This window comes from Motacilla alba, chromosome 1A (assembly GCF_015832195.1).
Source record: "Motacilla alba alba isolate MOTALB_02 chromosome 1A, Motacilla_alba_V1.0_pri, whole genome shotgun sequence".
Taxonomy (NCBI): Eukaryota; Metazoa; Chordata; class Aves; order Passeriformes; family Motacillidae; genus Motacilla; species Motacilla alba.
In genome coordinates, this window is record NC_052031.1 from 5,757,538 (window position 1) to 5,778,008 (window position 20,471).

The window sequence follows — 20,471 nt, forward strand, 5'->3', positions numbered from 1 at the left end:
AAATTTCACTGATGGCAATCTGGCCCACAAACATAAGTGAAAGCAGCCAGCCCTTGGATATCAGGGCTTTATTAAGGATTTCAGGGGGTTGCAACTCATTCATCTGACATGTCCCCTTGCTCAAATAGGCCAGTGCACTCCACACCTCCCACACCCTTTTTATATGAGGAGCTTTGCCTATGGCTTCATAAACTAATAATATCTAAGAAAGCTTTGCACCTCTCAGCAGGATGGCAGAACTGCTCTGATTCCCCTCCTTCTTGAAAAATTGAGCTGGGGAAAAATGTCCCTGTCCTTTTGTGTCTACTATAAAATTTTAAACCGGAACAAGTAAAGACTTTAAATAGGGTAAAACCAATAAGGAAATTTTTGCTTCCATTGAAACATTCCTTGTTGGTTCTGTTTTTTTTTTTTTTTTTTCCTATTGAAACACTTACAGCATCACCTCAAAGCTGTAGCTGTGCTCTGTGCTGTCTGTAAATGCAACAAAAAGAGTTGCTTCTGGAACAAAGCTATAATTTATATATAATACAAAGCAACTGTAGGGAGTTCTCACTAATACCGACTCCCCATCTGGAAATAAGCTGTTGTTCAGCTGTCTGCTGTGGACACGAGGGTTGGGCTGGAGGTTTCTGTTCTCTGCATTTGAGACTGCTTTTAAAGGACTTCTGCTGATTGTTATTTTTCCTGCTTCTCACTACTTTTCTCTTTGGCATTGATTTGTTTAAAGCTCTGCGAGTTGCACCCAATTTCCACCTGCCATGGAGGTGCAATGATTTAAGTTGGATCTCATACATAAGGAGCCCCTAATATCAGTTGGAAGTACAGTACCCCTAAGGTGTTTCTATTAAGACCCTTAACTCACTGGTCCTATTTTTCCCTCGTGCAGCTGGTGTGGCCACTGCAAGGACTTGGTACCAGGAAGATAAATCTTTAATTTTCCTAAACACACATGTGTTGTGATGCTATTTTTGGAAGAGATGGAAGCTATTCCCTCAAACAGTATTAGTGAGTAAGATGACAATAAATTCTTCCACTTATACTGCAGTGCTCCTTCCTACAGGGGCAAATAAGCACTTCCATTTTTGCCTTCTTTGATCAGAACAATCAGCATGTCCACAGCATCTAAAGATGAGCATTTCCCTACTCAAGTGAATATCATAGCAGCAAATCTCCACTCCACGGGCAAATGAGTTGTGCCAGGAATTTTAATGATGGAGTAGGTTAGCCAGGTTATAATTGTCTTTAATTTGCACTTGCAGAAGCTGTAACATTTACCTGAACATGATTGGCACTGGGAGAAGGGGGGAATTATGTCTCACTTTTGAAAAAGAATCAAAGAAACAACTTCAGATCTCATATTTGAAACAGAATATCCTGCTGATTGACCATGCACATTGGTAGCAGTAGGATTTTTTTGATCCACAGAGCTGAATGATCGCTGCAAGTAGTGAACACAAAAAATTAGTTCCATGGTGGAAAGCATACAACTTTTGCTTTTATTTTATCTTTTATTTTTTTTTTTTTTCAAGAGCATTTCAGAAGGCTCAGCCCTTCTCCCTGCTGAATGCCACATTGAATCCCTGCTCTTTGCTCCATTGTCCTCGGAGACCTGGAAAATTTTTTAACTAAGGTTATCTGAGGTTTTGTCTAGTTTAGCTATTTTTAATAACAAAAAGAAGAGGCTGTCCTTCCCTTCCCGCCCACTATTGCACCATTTTACAGTTCATCATTTTATATAAATTACAGAAATATAATTTCCTTCTTGAGTAAGAAATGGGTGATGAGCACCATAGCTAGTGCAGGTCTGCACACCAGTCCTGGCACATCCTGTGAACTTGCAAACCAAGACTGTGCTTTCTCTTCTGTTGTGTCTTGCAAACTTCCCCTCTTTCTTTGCAGAAGTTCTTGCAGAAAATACCTACAGGCTTCAATTTCATCCTCTCTGCTGCATTTTTTTTGTTATTTTTCAGCTTCTGCAGTGAATGGCTTTTGCTGTCAGTGTTTCTGTTCTGTAGGAGGGAACTGTGGGTGGTTACAGCTGTAATGTGTGCTCCATAATCTCCAAGCATTTGTCAGAAAATTTCCCGTTTGCTCTGTTTCAATTTTTAACCAGTTGAGCGGCGCATGCTGATGCCCTGGGGTAGCCTTGCTGCTCTGGCATCACAGGCTGAGCTGCATCCCACCAACATTTGGAGCACTTGCCAATTGCAGCAGGACCCCGCGAGACCCAGAGCCTTCAAAGAGAGGATGAGATGAGGGATGGGGGCTGTATTTTAGCCCAGCAATCCCTGTGGGTGGGAATTGAGGAGAGAGGCTCCTGAAGATTTGATTTTGTGTTTGGTTTAATTTTTTCTCCCTAATCTTCTGGCCAGCCAGTCCACAACCCACATTTCTGCCGAAGCTCCTGAGGGCATATTAGAGGAGAGTGGGAGTTGTCTTTTTGGTAGCCAGCAGCAGAAGGGCCTAAGTATTGATTGGGAAATGTGTGAGAAAAGCAGAAGGCATGAACAGCAGGTGGTTTGGATGGGAAGAGGCATTTCAGATTAGGGGAGAGGAGGAAATAGACCACTGCTTGCCTTGGTTTGCATCCATCCCAAGCATTTGACAGTATGTGGATGTTATGTCCTCATGTTAACACTCTCCACAAACCCTTTTTTAAAATTTTCTTGTTGTGATGTGATATTTGCCACACGTTTCCTTAACACTGTTGTTATAGAGACATTTCTCCTCTCCCCGTGCCAGCTCTTAAGAGCCATCATGTGCAATGGCATTTGAGTTTATTCTTCTCCTGGCATTAGCAGAGAACTTTCTTCTCTTTGTAAATGTTGAAATGTTTTGCAGCTTAGATATAAATATAGCAAAATCATATTGCTTTAGTTCCAGCATCTGGTAGGATCACTTTTATATATAATTGAGTAAAAATTAGAATTTAAACAGCAATTTTGTCACTATTTTGTTACATTAAAACCAAAAGAATCCAACTTTTTTTTTTAGTCATGATATGGATAAACAAATATCTTCTTTCTTTCAAACTAAAAATAGCTACAAATTCAGTGTCTTTTTCTCAAATTGCTTGCAATTTATATTAGCAGTGGCTTCAAGATTTGAAGTGTGGATCTGCCTATTGAACAGTCTGTGGATTAATGGATAGAGGATCGTGGGTTTTGTCAGGGAGACAGGCATGAAACCCTGGTTGCCTCTTGTTTACTATGATGGGAGTTCACTTTTGATAATCTGGTGAAGAAATGAGTGCCAGATGAAATGTGTGTGTCTCACCTGTGCACAGACAGGTTCCTGCAATGCTGGGTGTGCATCAGGGATAGAGGTGGCAGTTCTCTACACTGCTAAAATCCAGTATTCAACCCCTCTCTTGAGAAAGTACATGGCAGATTTGTGCTGGGTTTTAAACTGAAACAGAGGATCTATTTATTCTCTTTTCTTTTACTTCCCCTACTTTTTCTTTCTTTCTCATTTCTTTCTACTCCCTTGATTTTTAGGGGAGCCTTTTCACCCAAAGACCTTTGAAAATCTGTCTCAGGGTTTGTCTTTTCAAGTTTGGTCTCATTTTCAGCACAGAAGTTTTATTCAAGCCCAGTAATAGGCACTAATACGTGTTCAGGAGAGGAGGCTGCATGGAAGAAGTTAGGGAGTTCTTTCCTGAACTAATTATAAATGTAGTATCCTGGTCTAACCTTCTGAACAAAGACTGTCAGGCATCTCTATTCCCTTTTGCATAGTAATTCAAGCCTTTAAATTCTCTGCTTATATTAAATCAGTTGGTGAAACTTCTGTGATTCTCTGCAAGGAAGCATTTGTTTATATATAGAGAGAGAACCTGCAATGCTCTTTCAGTCTCAGAGCTCCTCATTCAGTAAATTCCACTTTGCAAGGGTGAAATATTTTCACTAGTCCTGGTTTGCAATTTGAATTTTTTTGTGAAAGTAATATGACAGTTTTTGGAAAAATAACTGAGCCTTATCTAATTTAATTTTTTTTCTTCTGGTGACTTAAGACTGAAGTCATACACGGGAGATCTGTGGCTCTGTCTGGAAATTACTGTCATTAGTTCCTGCTTCTACTGCAGCTAGTTTGGTGGTGGATTTTGGTAAACCATGTCTGTGCCAGAGGTCTGTGCTGTAGCTGGAAACCTGTTACATCTGTTAAAAAACATGTAAAAGGTGCTGCAAGTTTCATCTAAAGTTAATCAAAGCAGATAATGTGGGCAAAGGATGGGTAAATCACTGCAGGCTTCCCAATTCCAGTGATTTAGATGACATTGTTCTTAATCTTCCCAAAGGCCTCCCCCTTTGGAAGGGATGGCCAGTAGGAAAAGAAAGCTTAACATCACTTGGTGGTTGTAGTTTGCTATCATTTTGCATCACAACACTTATTTTGCAGTGTTCGGAAAAGACGTGTTACAGAGTGAGAGAATTTTACATGCCATATCTTCATTTAAAAGCTGTGGCACGCATTAAATTTAATTACTCTCCTTCTATGGCTTAAATTGAGGGCAGCTTCAAAAATGAGGGTGGCTTCTATTAAACTTAATTACTTTTCCCTGCAGTCTGCATGGTTAGTAATCACAGGAAGATTCTAAACAAAGATACAGTAGAGAGATTCTTTTATGAGAATAGGGCTGGAAAGTAGTCTATAAAATATAGAGAGGTGCCAAATGCCTTTTATATCCAGCTTTAATTTATTATTATTATAGTTAGCTAGCACAATAATAACAATAATAATGTTTCAGCATTATTAAGAAGGTATTGCTGGGGAAGGGGTGTTAGTTGCATTTGGTCTTTCAATGTTTAAGCAATGAATTCCTCAATTTCTTCAAGTTCTTTTGCAGATTTATGGGGTGAAAAAAGGTTAATAATAGAATTTTTTTACAATGTGTTCTATTGACTATAGATGGCAGATCTGACAGTTAGAATGAAAATTGTTCCAGAAGAAACTAATTATTTGAGATGTTATAGAGATGCATAATTATATTCACCTTTTTTTTTTTTTTTAAAAAAAGGGGGGGGGAAGTTTTATTACAACTGTGCTTTTTAAAGAACAAGTGGAGAAATAAAAGTAGTAATTGTTCTTAATTATAGCTAACTGTAATTGCACACGACTGCAATATGCAGCACATCAGCAGCAGATTAAGAGATCCTGGCATATGTGTAGTGTTCAGAGCAACTTTGAGCAGAGGTGCAGTTTTATGAATATAGTTAAGTATAATTTAGGTCTCCTACTTCAAATTCCATCCATGTTGATTTTATTTTATTTTTACGGCAAGATAATTGTCAGCTGAAAAGTGCTGCAGCAATGATTTGTCTGTTACAAAGGAGTCAAAAACCTTCAAAAGGAAAACTTGTTTTCTTTTACACCAGTGATGTGGTGGGACCAGGGGAGACTTTCCCAAATGCCCTTGTGTATCTCCTGGTGCAGATAGATGGTTAGAGGGATTTTTTTTCTTAAGCATCTCAATATAAGCAATACCGAGCTCCCAAGGATTCTGCAGCATGGCTGGAAATCTTTCTTAGCAATCTGTCCACAAGTTTGTTTAGATTCAAACCCCTTGAAAATGTAACCCATGAGTCTTTAGAAAACGTGAAAATGCTGCTTTGAACAAAATCCAGAAATGTGAATGCCTAAAGGTAGACTCTGATTTCTTCTCTTGCACCTGATTTACAGCTTCACCTCTTGCTTTCAGCTGAGTGCGCGCAGCTCCTGTTTTTGAGTGCAGCCTTGCCTGTAAAACATTAAGCTGTCATTATACAGCGAACTAAAGAGGGAGTGCAGATGCTTAAAGGAAGCTGCTGAGCTTCAAAACTGCTGGCTGCATTTCCTGCTCCAAAACAGATCATTACTGAAGGAGCAGGGGTCAGTGTGCACCACGTTATCGATGATGAACGTGTGCATGGTCTTGTGATGATAATTTCTGCATCTCCTTAGTACGTCAGATGCTTTCAGCCTTTGTCTTGATGTGCCAGGATGCTCTCCCATGTTCCCAACCTGTGTTAAGCTGTTCCTTTTACCCAAAAATAAATAAAGCCCATCTGTCGCTGAATGCCTTCTTTCCAAAACAGAGTTTTTCAAAATGTTTCAGTCCTGGGCCAGTAGCAAAGTTAATTTAGCCTAAAACTTGGTGGACCAGAAGGGAGCTTTTGAACTGCTGAGACAGAGTTGTTTTTTTGCCCTGCTTGCTGGCACAAACCATAGCCCCAGTTGTAAGAAGCTGTCCTTCTAAGGTTTTTTTGTCTTTGTAATTTGGGAAAAGTGTGGATACCTACCCCAAATCAGCAGAGAAGGCTCTCTGAAAGAACTGTATGGTTTTAATAAAAGGGGCTTCACCAAGATGGACAATAATGCACAAGAAGTGAGTGGCAGATATATTCAAGAGTGAAAAGAAATTGGGTGGAATCACTTCACAGCAAAAAGAAAAGGTAAAATTGATGGCTGGGTACACAAGCAAACATGTGTAATAGAAATTAAACTCATTCCTGCAGGTAGCAATAAGAAATCAAAACTTGTTGTTTTACTGTGTGGAGAATTTCTCGATAACTGGCATGTTCTAAATAAATCATTCACTTCAAATGGCAGCACTGTAGCAAAAATGTATCTATTACGGAGCTGCTAATAAGCAAATGCAAGCAGTACTTCTTGACAGCAGGCTGTGATTGTTTTTTAATAAATCTGTGTTAAGTAGGAAAGGAATAAAAGCTGACACCCAAATAGAAATCTACTTTGGCTCCTGTTTCCTTACTCCAAGTATAGACGGATTCATTGACCCAAATCAGAAATTCTTGCAGGATAATTCTGGCTAGTAGAAGCCAACATGGAATCAAATGTGTATACATTTGTGTATGTGTTCCCAGAAAAGCTAATGATACCATTGCAAATGCTGAACATGTTCCCCACTCCTCTTTGTTAATACAGTGTTGCTTATGCTCTGCAATAAACTATTATTTCTGTGCTATTTCTGTAATTACATTTAATAATCATCTCTCACAGTCCAATAGTATCAAACGTAGGAGTCTTTTCAACAAACCATGATAAATAGCTCCTTGCCGAACTGTTGTACTTGAGGAATCTTTATGGCTCTCTTTGTAAGATTTGTCATTTTCTTAATGCAGCTTCAAAAAGCTTCTGAGCTTTGTTATGGACCGTCACTGTATTTTTCCCTTCCCCCTCTGCCTTCGAGTGTAGCTGGGTAAATGAAGCTTAATGTGCCATTTCCAAGCACTGTGACACTCCTCCAGGGCTGGTTACATTTACCATTGCTAAAGTCTAAATAAGTGAGTTTTAATGAGCAGGAATGGTTGCTAATAGCCGATTCAGGTACTTAGTAGTCCATGTTATTTAACTGTGGTAGAATTACAGAACATAAATGGTCTGATGATTAATAGATGAACCTGCTACATATTGCAGTCTAATAGTTTTTGCCATTAAAGAACTATCTTAACATCTTTGGGTTTGGATGTTGCTGGGGAGAAAAGGGCTTGCTTGTAGATTTATATCACGGGTAACTTACACTTTAAAACACTTTATATCGTAATTTCACAACACCATCACTATATTTTTCAGTAATATTGTTTAGGAACTTGTTAGAGAACAATGGCACTTGTGTACTTCCATTTCCTTTCCATGTACTTTCTATTTGAGGTGGACAGCTCAGCAGATTTATTCTCTCTGGTTAGGGCTGTCAAAAATAAACTCTACCCATCCTTTTAAGGTCAGAAATAAGACAGGGAGTTGGATCTTGATCTCTTTTCTTTCCTCTCCCATTAATTTTGGGCAGTGGTAGATGCACCAATAAGAACAAAAGTTGACTGTGTTGTTTTTAACATTTCTGATTTGTGGGAGGACAGGTGGCAAGAGTGAAAAAAAAGTGGCAAAAAACAACAGATGAACAACAAATGAGCAAGAATGAAGAAATAATAGCATCCAACATCTGTTGCAGTTTGTGCTGAGATACTCCAGAAGATACCACGGTATTTATGGAAATAGTATGAGGACTGTTTTGAACTGCAGCTAATGGGACACAGACTCCTGGCTGGCAGGCCTGTTCAGAGTCCTTTCTACATTTTTCCTATTCCATCCCACGTTTCAACCTGGCATCATTGTATTTTGGATTACAAGGAGGAGATGTCAGGACAGAAAGGAGCTAAGAAGCCAATTTACCCTTGATTAACAACTACAAAAATGAACTAACCATTTCAGCAGGTGCATGAAAAGAGATTTGTGTGATTTTCAGTGGGGTTGTTGTTTCTTGGTCATGGTGTTTTTTTTAAAATTTGTTTGATTTTGTTTGTGTTTTTTCCCCCAGTAGTTGCCGATGCCATTCCTATATTTCTGCATACTGAACTGGGCAAACAAGACCATCCCCTTCCTAGTTTAGGCTGGTTCTCCCAAGGTACCTATACTTAGCATCTCACTTTGTTCTAGAAGTCACAAAACTTCAGAGAACCCCAAATGCCCATCTCAGCCCAGCCTGCACTGGCTAAGAAAATGAGTAACTATTTGAATGCATAATAGCTGAAGTATCCAAGTTGTTTAGCTCCAGTAAAGTATTTTGAGACCAGTATGAGATGTCATTTCCAAGCTTGGCGTTTTTTGGCAGAGAATCAAGTTACTTCTCTGAAATAAGTTTAAATAAAGCCTCCAAACTTTTTGAGTGGCTTGAAGTTTGTGTACATTAGTGAAAACATCTGACATCAGGGAACACCAGAGTTTTGAACTGTCGACATTATGAGATTTGTGAGGGAAATATGGGCAGGAAGAGTGAGGTGTGGGCATTTAACACAGAACAGTTGTTAGGGTGGCTTTTTCTTTTTGGCATTCATCACTGAAGACATCAACATTCGACCCAACCAATGGCTCATCATAAAGACATTTGTGTGAATTGTACATATAACTGGGCCTCTCACCCTTCACAAGCAGGACAAAGTCTTAAATATCTGAAGATACTGAAGCCCTGTACATGTCAGAAACTAAGGAATCAATCTAGGCTATTACCATCTAGAGAACTTGAATAATTTCTATGTCTTTTTGCATGTATCTCATGCAAACTTGTGAATGTATGACTTCTTGGGGTTGCTCAGAGAAGAGAAGGCTCCCTGCAGCTCTATAGCACCTTCCAGTACCAGAAAGCATCTACAAGAAAGAGAAGGGGGACTCTTCACTGGGGAGTGCTGTGACAGAAGAGTTAACAGATTTAAACCGAGGAGGGTAGATTTATATCAGATATTAGGAAGAAATTCTTCCCTATGAGGGTGGCGAGGTCCTGGCACAGGTTGCCCAGAGAAGCTGTGGATGCCCCATCCCTGAAAGTGTTCAAGGCCAGGTTAAATGGGGCTTTGAGCAGCCTGGTCTAGTAGAAGGTTCCTTGCCCATGGGATGATCTTCCAGCCCAAATCATTTTATGGCTCCATAATTCTTCTGTACAATTAGCACATGGCCCAGAATTCTCCTGCAGTTCTATATTTGTACAACTAAGTTTGACCCGAAGTTCCTGCTGAGACTTTGGGTGTGATTCCCCTCCTTTCCTTGGCACAGTGAGAAGAGATGGTGGTAAAGTGACACTGCACCAGTGGCAGAGTAGCATGAGCTACAGGTCAGTCAAATACCAAATATGTAAGATTTTCTACCCTAGGAGATTACAGCAGGTTCAATGAGCATATGGGGAGGAACATCTGCTCTGTTTTGGATGATCTTTCTTTGCATTTTGGAGAGAGACAGAGGGTATTTTCCTCCTGCTGAGCTCCCTGAGGCATTTGCCTGTGCATCACTTCTTTCTCTTCCTGTACTGACAGGGTGAGGGCGTTGGAGTTGGTACCATGGTGGATTCTTCCCCATGTTCTTCCTGCTGCTTGCTATGTCCTGGAGAGACAAATCCTATACCCACAGTGCTTTCTTTCTTCATTTCCAAGCTTTCCAAGCTTTCTTAACTTTCAAAATGCTCCACTTGCCTGAGAAAACTCATAGCAACAGCCACATCCACAAAGGCAGGGTCTGACCTTGGAGCAAAGCACCAGAGTGGGATCTCCATTTCCTCTCCATGCCCTGGCATTTCTCCCTAATGACCCTGGCTGAACTGCATCCCATCCATGCTCCCATTACCAGTCTCTCAAATGGACACTGCTGTGTTTCTCCCACCTAATTAATTTCTATCTTGCTCTTTAGTAGCAGAGCAAAAAAATGTATGAGAGAGGTTTCATGTGATGTCCTTGGTGGGAAGTTAGACAAGGGGCCAAAATTTTAGCTCAGAGTGGTAGTTAAATTGAAAGGAGTGAGAATTTGGCCTGGATTATGCTTTGACTTGTAATATTGCTGTCTTCAAAGATGTTGAGGTGAAGGGTAAATCAAAACTTAAGTTTTTATAAAATATATCAAGTAGTCACAATGATGAGGGCAGGTTTTTGGGGTATTATTTGTACACGGGATGTACACTGGAATTGAACATTTTTTTGTGGCAGGTGGTTATCACTGACTACATAGAGATTTCTTTCCTCATACCTAAGAAGGAATAAAAAAATTCAGAAGTAGCAAATTTAGAGTACTGAAAAATGCAGCTTTTAAAAATAATCATGGGAGAAAACAACAAGCATGTTTGTTCATGTCCTTTATCTCAGTCAGCTAATCTTGCAGAATGTCACATTGCATAGAAATAGATTTTTACATATGAACTTGTTACATCACTTCCTAAAAAAAGAGTATTTAGCTTGTACTTAAATAGCACATTCAGAGACTGTTTTTGCAGAATTTCTGCTGCAAATGTGTGATCCTTGTTAGGTAGCTAAGCTCAGTGTGAAGATGTAACATGGCATTGTATTAATTTGCTGGTTACTGTGTGAAAGATAAAATACTTACAGAAGTATCAGTTTGAAATCTTGATCATTTTTAATAGTTTAAGGGTTTAAAAAGATTAAATTGCTTTTGACCATTTTGATGTTTAGTTGGCATAGGGAACAATTCTACCAAAAAGATATGTAAAGAGCATGTGACACAGAAAAAACAGTCTTCTCTGAAATATATTAAATTCATCATAGCAAAACTGAATCCAGAATTTAAACCCTATAGTTTATCCAAATGTAGCCAGTTAATGTTGCTGCACACTAACAAATCTGAGAAACTATCCAATTTAAGACCAGTGAAATATCTTGTGTCTCACAATGGTATTTCAATACACACTATTAATTCTTCCAAATCAAGGCAGATGCAGTCCCCAATGTGATTTTAGGAAGAGCAGAGACAACAATGTGTCTTTGGAAGTGCCATTTTTCACCTGGAATGTAAAATCAATGTCCTGACCATTTGTGGTCATTAAAAATCCCACTGCACCATTCTGCAAGAGTAGAGGCATTGACTCCCAAGTCTTGGTGAAACTCCAAGCAAGTAATTATATTCCTCCTGATACAACCTTCTTTTAAAGCTAATTTAAAGTTCCTCTTCAGCTGTTCTTCCCTGCTTTGAGTGGAAAATCCTTCTTATCCCTTTGTAAACTTTTCTTTAGTTCTGCTTTATACTGACAATTAGTGGCTGTCTGTTTTCCACATTGCTGATGCATGTCTAGGAGCAGAGAATGTGTCTGCAATTGTGGACCCTACAATTAAAAAAGCTTTATTGGTGGTCTGGTTGAGGAGTGTTGTTCAACAACAAACTTTGGAGCCTTCTCCACCCCAATTTTCTTGTGTTGTTCAGTCAGTGGTGCAGTGTCAGTGAACAGGCAGAGCCAGGAAAAAGTGGTCAAAAGCATCAGGTGAGTCGTTTGTTCTGGCAAGTCCAATTTTCCCCTGGGGCAAAGCAAAGAGCAACTTATGGTTATGAAATATTTGGAAATATTTCAAGGTAGAATTTCCTAGTTATCAACAGTATTGCAATGTGTTATATACAGCAGCACTCTTGGCATTGTACAGTTACGCCCAGTGGATATTCCTGGGAAAAAAACCTACAACTTTTCAAGTGATCATCCAAAATACATCATTTTTCTTCAATGTGTCCTTTTTTCTGTTTTCAAATATATCCCATCCAGTAAGATCAGTGCTTGTGTCAGTGGTAGGACTCTGTTTAGTGAAGGGTTGAATATTTCACCCAAATCAGAAATACCAGCTTAACCTATTGGGAGTTTTTTGTGCTTTAGGGAAAATGAGCACAAGTAATGGGAGTTACTGCTTCAGTACATCCCAGGGAATCAAAGGGGTCATGTTCACCTGTCCTGGATAAGACAGGACCTTTTAACCCTCCTTCTTGAAATGTTGACTAGGACACCTCTCTTTCCAAACTGGAAGAATCCCCTATTCTGCATCCTGGGGCCTTTCTGCTTGCATTTGAGCTGCATTTGTGTTAGCACACCATGCAGATCCCTTCTCCAGCTTTGCCCTTATCCTCATGTGCCTTGTGAGCCGTAGGCGGGCTTTATCCTCTCCCCAAAGTGTGAGATGGAAAAAGGAAGAACAGTAACACGATTGCAGGAATGTGTTGCTGCCTTTTTTTGCATCTTCCCCAGCACCCCGACAGATTGCTTAGCTAGAATCCATATGCTTTCTTTTTCAGAACAAAAATTGTTCTCGGTGGAGACCTAAAGCTTCTAAATCACTAAGGGTCATGATCCTGCAGAACTAAAAGAAGATTTCCAAGTGTAGTCTTGACTTGTATGGTTTGAACTCAGTATTTACTTGGGTTACTGGAGTGCATTTAGCCCAGATGACCTCAGCTGCCCTTTAAAACCTGCCCTGTCTTTTGTGCCTCAGTTTACAAACACAGCAAAAATCATCAAATGGTCTGGGTTGGAAGGGACCTAAAAGATCATCTCATTCCAAGCCTCCTGCCATGGGCAGAGACACCTTCCATTAGACCAGGTTGCTCCAAGCCCCGTCCAGTCTGGCCTTGTCATCACTTCCAGGGATGGGGCAGCCACAGCTTCTCTGGGCAAACTGCAAAATGTTGCAGTTTCAAACTTCAGAGCTGTTATGTGCCAAATCCTGCATGTAGGTGGGTAAAAACAGCTGCCAGTCAGCCTCAGAGAGCAAAGCACCACATGATTTCTCAGTGAACAAAACATTTAATATAAACACAACACTTTCTAGATATTATGAAGAGTTTTTCTGAACAACTCTTTTCAAACAGAACTATTAGGCAGTAAAGTCTGTTTGCTGATCTTTATGCAGATCTTCCCACTTCCACTTCACTGTAAGGTTTTGACTAAAATATTTATACTTTTCTGCTTTGGTATACATCCTACTCCAATCCTACGGGCAGGATTTCTCAGCCTGTGGAGAGAAATGACAAAATGCATGTGTGGTGCTTGGTTCACCCACACTGGGTCTCTGGGCTTTGAGAAGAGCTGCATGGTTCTCTCAAGAGTGCAGAGCTCCTGCAGTAGGACAAAGCTCCTCATAGGTTTCAGAAGCAATTTGTAACTTTGCTTCTTTTCCAGACCCCATGGGAGGGTGCAATATTTTGGGGTGCAGACCTCCCACCCAGCACCCTCCTGGTTTCAACAGCACCTACATCTTCCATGCACACAGATCATGTTGTCCCAAATCTGTCCTTTGCAGCTGAACACAAAATGCTTAGAAATTGTAAATTACCTACCTGGAAATGCTTCCCTGCTCTTCCATAATGCCACCTTCCTTGTCACAGCTTTTCCAGGGTTTTCAGCCAGGTCCTCTCCTTGCCTTAACCCTGTTGAGCATCATCTCATCCCATTTGCATTGGAGCTGATTTCAGTGGAATTCAGGGCAGCTCTGACAAAGTACTCAAGTTTCCATCCTCACTCTTTTTCAAGGTCATCCTTTCATATCTCTGGCAGGACATAAAAATACATGATCTTATATTCATTGTCCCTTTGAGTATTATCTTCTTGTTTTCATCCAGGAATTTTTTGCTTCCTGTAGATACAGTAAATTGTGAGTTATATTTATTGTGTGTGTCGTTGGGGAGTACTAGGGGTCTGAAAATTGGTTGTGCAAGTCTCGTTTCAGTTTCTTGAATGACTACAGAGTGAGTATCTATTATCTTTAAACAAACTTAAAGGGTTTTCTTGATGAGTAATTTGCTCCAAAAGATTTTCTTTTTTAAACGCCCATGAAACATATTTATAGAGTGGTGTTTCAATTCCTGATATTTATAGGAGCACTTACCATGGACATTAACCATCTTCAGCAGTCCATGTATCATTTATTTTCAATGGCATGGTGGGGATAATTGTGTTTGTTTTCTGGGAAATAATATTTTTAGTTTCATGATCTAACATGGGGTTAATTTGTTTTTATGGTAGAAGTGTTTACTGAGTTGATGAGGAGCAGTGAAATCTTTGGATAGTTAGGAACTAATCAGACTTTTACTTGTGATTTTGAGTTTTATTTGAGTTGGATGTGTATTTCAAAAACCATTACCTTACATATTTTTGCTCAAAAAATTCCAAAAATGGAATTTGATCTGACCAAATGTGAAATTTGCAACAAAATTAATTACACTAAAAATGCCTGTTAAACACCTTCAGTGTCTTTGTGTAACATTCTGATCACATTCAGATTTTTTTACCACTGCATCGACTATTTAATAATTGTTTCCACGATGCTAACATCCCTTGTAGAGAGAGTTAGTTAACAAGAATGAAAATCTTTAGAAATTTAGAAGCACAAATCACTCACTGCTCTGCTCAGAAACTGAGAGTGTGGTTCCAGTTTAACATCCTCTTTTAAACCTTCATGATTCTGCTTCTTGATGCTTCCTGCAGCACCCACCCATGATGTGCCTGGTTGTCTCTTTAAGCTGGATGAGCAACTGCTATTTTATAAAATGTGCTGCCATACCCTAAAGCAATAAGGTTTGTGCCATTCTGTTATTGGAACAGTAATGGGTAGCTGAAGGCTACAGAGCCCCTTTAGAAATAGAAACAAAGAGATGCCCAGATCCAGGTTCTTTCCTTCAAAAAAAAAAAAAAAGCATTTCAATGAAAAGAGATGATGTCTGGGATTAACAGTGTAAGGGGGAAATGTCCTGACTGTTGGAACCATTTAGTGATTTGGTTCTTTGATAGGTTACAAAAAATATCATACTAATTCTTTGAAGTGTATAAGTCATGAGTAGGGCTTGGAAAATAAGGTGGTGTGTTACCAGTGTGCAGGAGTTTAATGAAAATAAAATATCTAAAATGTACAGCTGTATCAAATAACCCCATAGAAATGGAGTCTGTATTGCTCTACTCTAATTTCTTTTTCTTATCTTGTTGCATTCACTTGCTCTTTCTCCTGGCTCCCACCTTTGATATCATTTATACCATGGACTTTGTTCATCACAGACACCTGCTAAATATGTACCTGTCTGCCTTAGCTGGGGTGGGAACTGTCTTTTTCTGAGGGAGCTTAAATATCTGCTGGACTGTTGCTGAATGGTGCATGCAATAAAAGGGTGTGAGCCATTTTTTATTTCTTGCCTAATCCTCTTTGCAACCACTGAACACAGTTCTGATCTGTGCCTTTTGAAGCAAAGCACTGGGAGGTTTAAGGCAACCTTCTGAGCCCAGTAAACTGCACAGCTTGGAGAAAGAGACTCTGAAAATACAAAGCCATGCACGTTTAGAGGGACCATTTCAATTCCTCTGGCATTGTCATGGAGAATGCAACTGTCAGTGTAACCATCAAGGAAAAAGCCTGGTGTCACTGTCGGATGTCCAATAAATAAAAAAATGTAATTGAAAAAAATTAGACCCCCATAGCTGCTCACATTTAATGTAGGGCTAAAAAGCACTAGATGGATCTAGAAAGAGCTCCTGAAGAGGAGCTCTGAATTATTGTAGTTTTAATATATTAATTCTGTAGTTGCCCCATCAAGAAAAGTGACTTCAGAACATGGGGAAACTCTAGAAGAGCCTTCAAAAATTTATTTCTTTATTGTTTTTCCCTTGGATTCATAAATAAATTAGCCTTTGGGGTTCAATATGTATATATAAGGTTCATACTCTTGCAACAAAAATATATAGGGCTGTTTCACAACAAAGAGATCGCTAGATCCATAATTTTGGAAATTGCTTAGGCAAGGAAGATTTTGGGACCTATCTTAATTGCTACCACCTCCCCTTAAAAAAATGATTCCCCTCCAACTGTAAAAGTGAATGGAAGGATTTTCTCTGCTGTAAATAATAAGAAAATATTATGTTGAGAATAGTTCCATACCCTAAGTTCCATCTACAGATGCGAAATTTTGCAGTTCCTATCTCAGCTGAAACAAACAGGATACGAACTAACCAGTTACCTTTCATGCAGAAAATTTGTATATTGGATATAAATTTTGTAATTGGACAAGAAAATTGTGGAATGAGATAGGCATCTGGTCAAGTCTAAGACAATTAAGTCTCTTATGCCTTCTTGCTGGTTTTTTTTAAGGTCCTAAATATGGGAGAGAAATGAGAAATGGAGCTATCCAACTGTTTTCCTGATTCTTGGATAAGGTCTAGGCAAATTTGCTGGGGAGGGAAACAAGGACATGCAGTGGTGATAAATCTGGGATATATTTTAAGGCCTGTGTGTACATAGGTAATGGCAATGTATTTAATTGTACTTTAATGTGACATACCACTACATTACCGCACTTTCACCATCTCGCACTCAGCTTCCCTCAAACAAATTGCACACCCACAAAAGCGTTTCAGACAAGTAAATTGGACGAAAAGTCACATATTTGGAAAAATAGCTGTTGTTTAGGACCAGCATAAGAAGATTTAACATTAACATGGCATTTTCTCAATACATAACCCGCTTGTAGAACTGTCTAATGCCTTGCTTTTGCTGCAGCACTGAAATAAAAGGGAACATTTTCCACTGGAAAATTGGCCCAGTGCTACGTTTTGTCTATGTAAGATCATGCAGTGCTGGCATTTGAAATAGTGATAATTTTATGCCTAAAAAAATGAGTAATTGTACCACGGAGAACTCGATTCTGATAGATCCTTAGATCACACTCCATCGTCTGCTTTTTCACATTCTTTTGTATGTGATCAGGGGGGCACCGCATCCACCAGTGACGAGTTTGCGCACGGAGCCGTGGATGTGTGTCTGCACTCCTATAAAACACAAGCACTACAAAGGCATCTTAAAAATTTTATAGCTGTTTAAAACACAAACTAAGTTTTCCTCCCTTTGTGTCTTTCAGAGAGAGTGCCACAGAGTTATCTGGAACGTTACCAAGGTAAGCAAGTTGCTCTAAACTGCATCTGTGTGTCAATGTCTGGAAGGTGCTGAAAGAAGCACGACCTTTGGAGGCAGAACATGATCCTTTTCCTAGGGAAAACTGCTGGGATACTGAGAACTGGGGGTGCAGAGAGGAGAACGCTCCCTGCGTGCCACAGACAGACAAATGACACTGAAATACTGGCACAGCCAAGCCCACACAGCTTAAAGCGACGGGCTGAAGTTGCTTTGAGGCTCAGCACAGTTGTGCACCTGATGAGAAAAATCCCAGCTGTGGCTTCCTTCCAGCTGTGCAATTATACCCATGGCAGGTGGTTTGGCTTTTGCTTTACATCTCACCTGAGGGATGAGAGGAGGGAAACTTGGAGGTAGGAGGGAAAAAAAAGCTGTGATCTTAAGGCATTTTCATTTGGAAAACAGGAAAGCAGCTTAGACCAAATTCTTCTATGCTGAGAAACCTTTTCATAAAATAATAGAAGTAGACAAGGCTCCCAGGCTGCTGTAGAGGTTTTTGAAGAGAAACCTGTCTACATATTGTCGGAGAATGCAATAAAATGCTGTAATCATGCAGATAGAGAAAAGGGTGGAGAGAAGGGAAACATAAAAATCTGATATGGTAATCTGTCAGCAGTGCCTGGTGAGTTAAAAAAGATGGTCTCAGGCCTCTTGTACCTTCTGCCACTGGTTTTGCTCTCTGAGGTGCAAGGGGTTTTAGTGAGGTTATGCTTTTGGGGGTTTTGCTGTCCTCTGATTAAAGCAGTGTTGTAGTTCAAACAACATATAATGTAAAAGGAATATTTCAACCGGAAGGACAGTTTTCTTTAAGCATGATAATATGTGCAAGATGCTGCTGATTCTAAGGCAGAGAAAAAATATCCACCTTTCTTTAGAGGGTGTGTGGTGTGTATTTATTGACTTTTTTATATTGGTAAGCTGTAAAAACATATATTTGCACTATAAATGATGATTTCTCCCTGTGTAATGTACACCTTTGTTCTGTGTGTACAAATTTATGTGATTTATATGATTTGTTTCTTTAATAGATACATTTCTTTTTATGGCTTATTGTCACTTGGCCTCCGTGGCTGTGCAAGCAAATATGCTGCAATTTTGCAAATGTGTTTGAAGAGCTGACCAGTGATCAGGCCTACCAGACACCAAAAATTTTGTTCATCTTCCTTGCAAAATAATAGCATTTCTTCGTACACACACATATACCAAAAAAGAAAAAAATAATCCAGTTTCACGGCACTTGGTGAGGTATTATAGGACTAATATACTGGAAACATGGAGTCCTTACACTGCAGAAATGAATTCCACTTCAAATTAAAGTTAAAATGAGACACATAAGTGCTTGAATAAACATCCCGTTTCGAACTTGCCATTAATGATTGTCTAAATGTGCTTTTTGAATTATTACCACAAGGCTTTAATTTCAACTGCAGTAAGATGTCACAAGTAAAATCAGATTATACCAGCAATGTGCACAAAGCATTGTAATTGTGTTATAAATATTAAACCAAATGATCTTGTCATGATTTAAAGCAAATGTTTCCAGCTAGGCACAGGTTGGCTTGTCCTCCAGTCTTCTCCAGGATTCACCTGTTCCTGATTTTCTCTAAACAAACAGCTCCTTGGGGTTTTTAATCTTATGTTGTGATGTAGTAATCTAATATTTTTTGTTCTCCTTTCAAACGTCAAGTGACTCACTTTGCTATTATTAATTCATAGCAGTAAAATAGTCTTAATTTCCCCACATCTTCTTCACCTTCACCCTGAAACCACTTTATAACATAAAATTTCAGGTGTTGCACCTTAAAATGACAAAATTAATCTCCACTTTCCCATCATTGCTGGGATTCCCATCACTGTGTTTTGGCCAGTGGGGCAGAGCAAGTCTCCTGTAACACCAGGAATCCAACTCTCCGTTGTTCAGGCAAACACAATGCCTTTTCCCAGAGCAATGACTACTCTTGGATGTATTTGTGGCCAGGATTGATCAAATCATTTTCATGCACTTGCAAACCCGGTGAAAGAGTTTTCACTGCAAGTGGCATAAATGTGAACAGATGTTTCTGTACTTGGAATATTTTGTCTGGCTGTCAAGAAAGTTTAGGCACTGGTGGCATTAATTATTTATTGTTGTTGTTGTTGTTGTCATTAAAAAAAGCCTCAAAAACCCCTTCTGATTTTGTCATACTTCAGTTAAAGAGGTGGAATTAGGGATTCGCTCCCATAAAGCCCTGTAATTAGTCAGAAGTACAGAGGAGTATATTTTGAATATTTTCTCATCTCAGTAGTAACCAAGAGAGGTTACATATGTGCATTAAAAAAAAACAAACAAATACAACAAAGTGTCTCAGTAAATGTGGCTTTTTAATATATTCATTTTCCATTAAATACTGCTGATGGTTCTCTAATGATTATATTTAAAGGAAGAAATCACCCTTCCTCTTGCCACTGAAGTATGTGTATCACTGATAGGCAAAAATAGAAAAATGTGAGTTGGTGGACATCATTTAGTAGGAAAGATAATAGATTAACTTTGCCTGTAGAAAGATATAAAAATGTTCAGTACAATTACATTGTGTCAGTTCTAATTTACCAGTTATTTCTGATGATTTCAGGAAGCTCAGGCTAGAGAATGAATTGAAAATTCAGACTTTAATGTGATAAAGAAGCTTTACAATTTTTATATTAAATGACATTATTATAGCCATGAATGTATATTGTTTTTTCGAAGAAAGGCTTTCTGTGTGCAACAGCACATCAAAGAAGAGATCTTCACAAGGAAAACTTTACAATAATATTAAGTTGTTCATTGCATGACCTATTTAAAGTACTCAGATACTTCTTGTTGTAGACTACATAATTAAATTTTAAATGGAACATGATAAAGAAATTATACTGGTGATCTCTAGAGATTTGAATACCCTATTTGAATCTTTACAAGAGTGTAGCGAAGGCATACTTTTAAAATTTAATAAAGGTCTGGCCTATTTTTTTTTCCTTTTAGATGCTCTATAGCTGCTATGGCAGTTGTGTTTCAAATGTGTTTGCTCTCAACATTACATAGTCAGTACCTGCAATAACAGAGCAAACTAAAAGTATTAGAAAACATACAGTTTAACTTGAGAAATTCACCATTAAAAAAAAAGGCAATTAATGAATGGAGATAAACTTCTGAAATCTTGGGGAAGCTAAGCTTGTAACCAGCCTTTTCTGGGCCAGCCTCTGAGCCCAGCAGTGGAGGGGAGCAGGGAATGAATGGAGTCCTGGAGCACAGTG

The 20,471-nt window shown here is 39.1% G+C and overlaps 1 protein-coding gene across 4 annotated transcripts in view; it reads left to right on the plus strand.

The window, feature by feature from the left end:
* CELF2 (CUGBP Elav-like family member 2) overlaps nt 1–20,471 on the plus strand; it is a 543,235-nt gene that overhangs the window by 221,456 nt on the left and 301,308 nt on the right. For all 4 annotated transcript variants that reach the window (XM_038154615.1, XM_038154614.1, XM_038154616.1 and 1 more), the window contains one exon: nt 17,146–17,181. Coding sequence is in view for 1 of the 4 variants with exons in the window: in XM_038154610.1 (XP_038010538.1) it covers nt 17,146–17,181 (36 nt within the window). In the remaining 3 variants the exon portion in view is untranslated. The remainder of the gene's footprint in view (nt 1–17,145; nt 17,182–20,471) is intronic.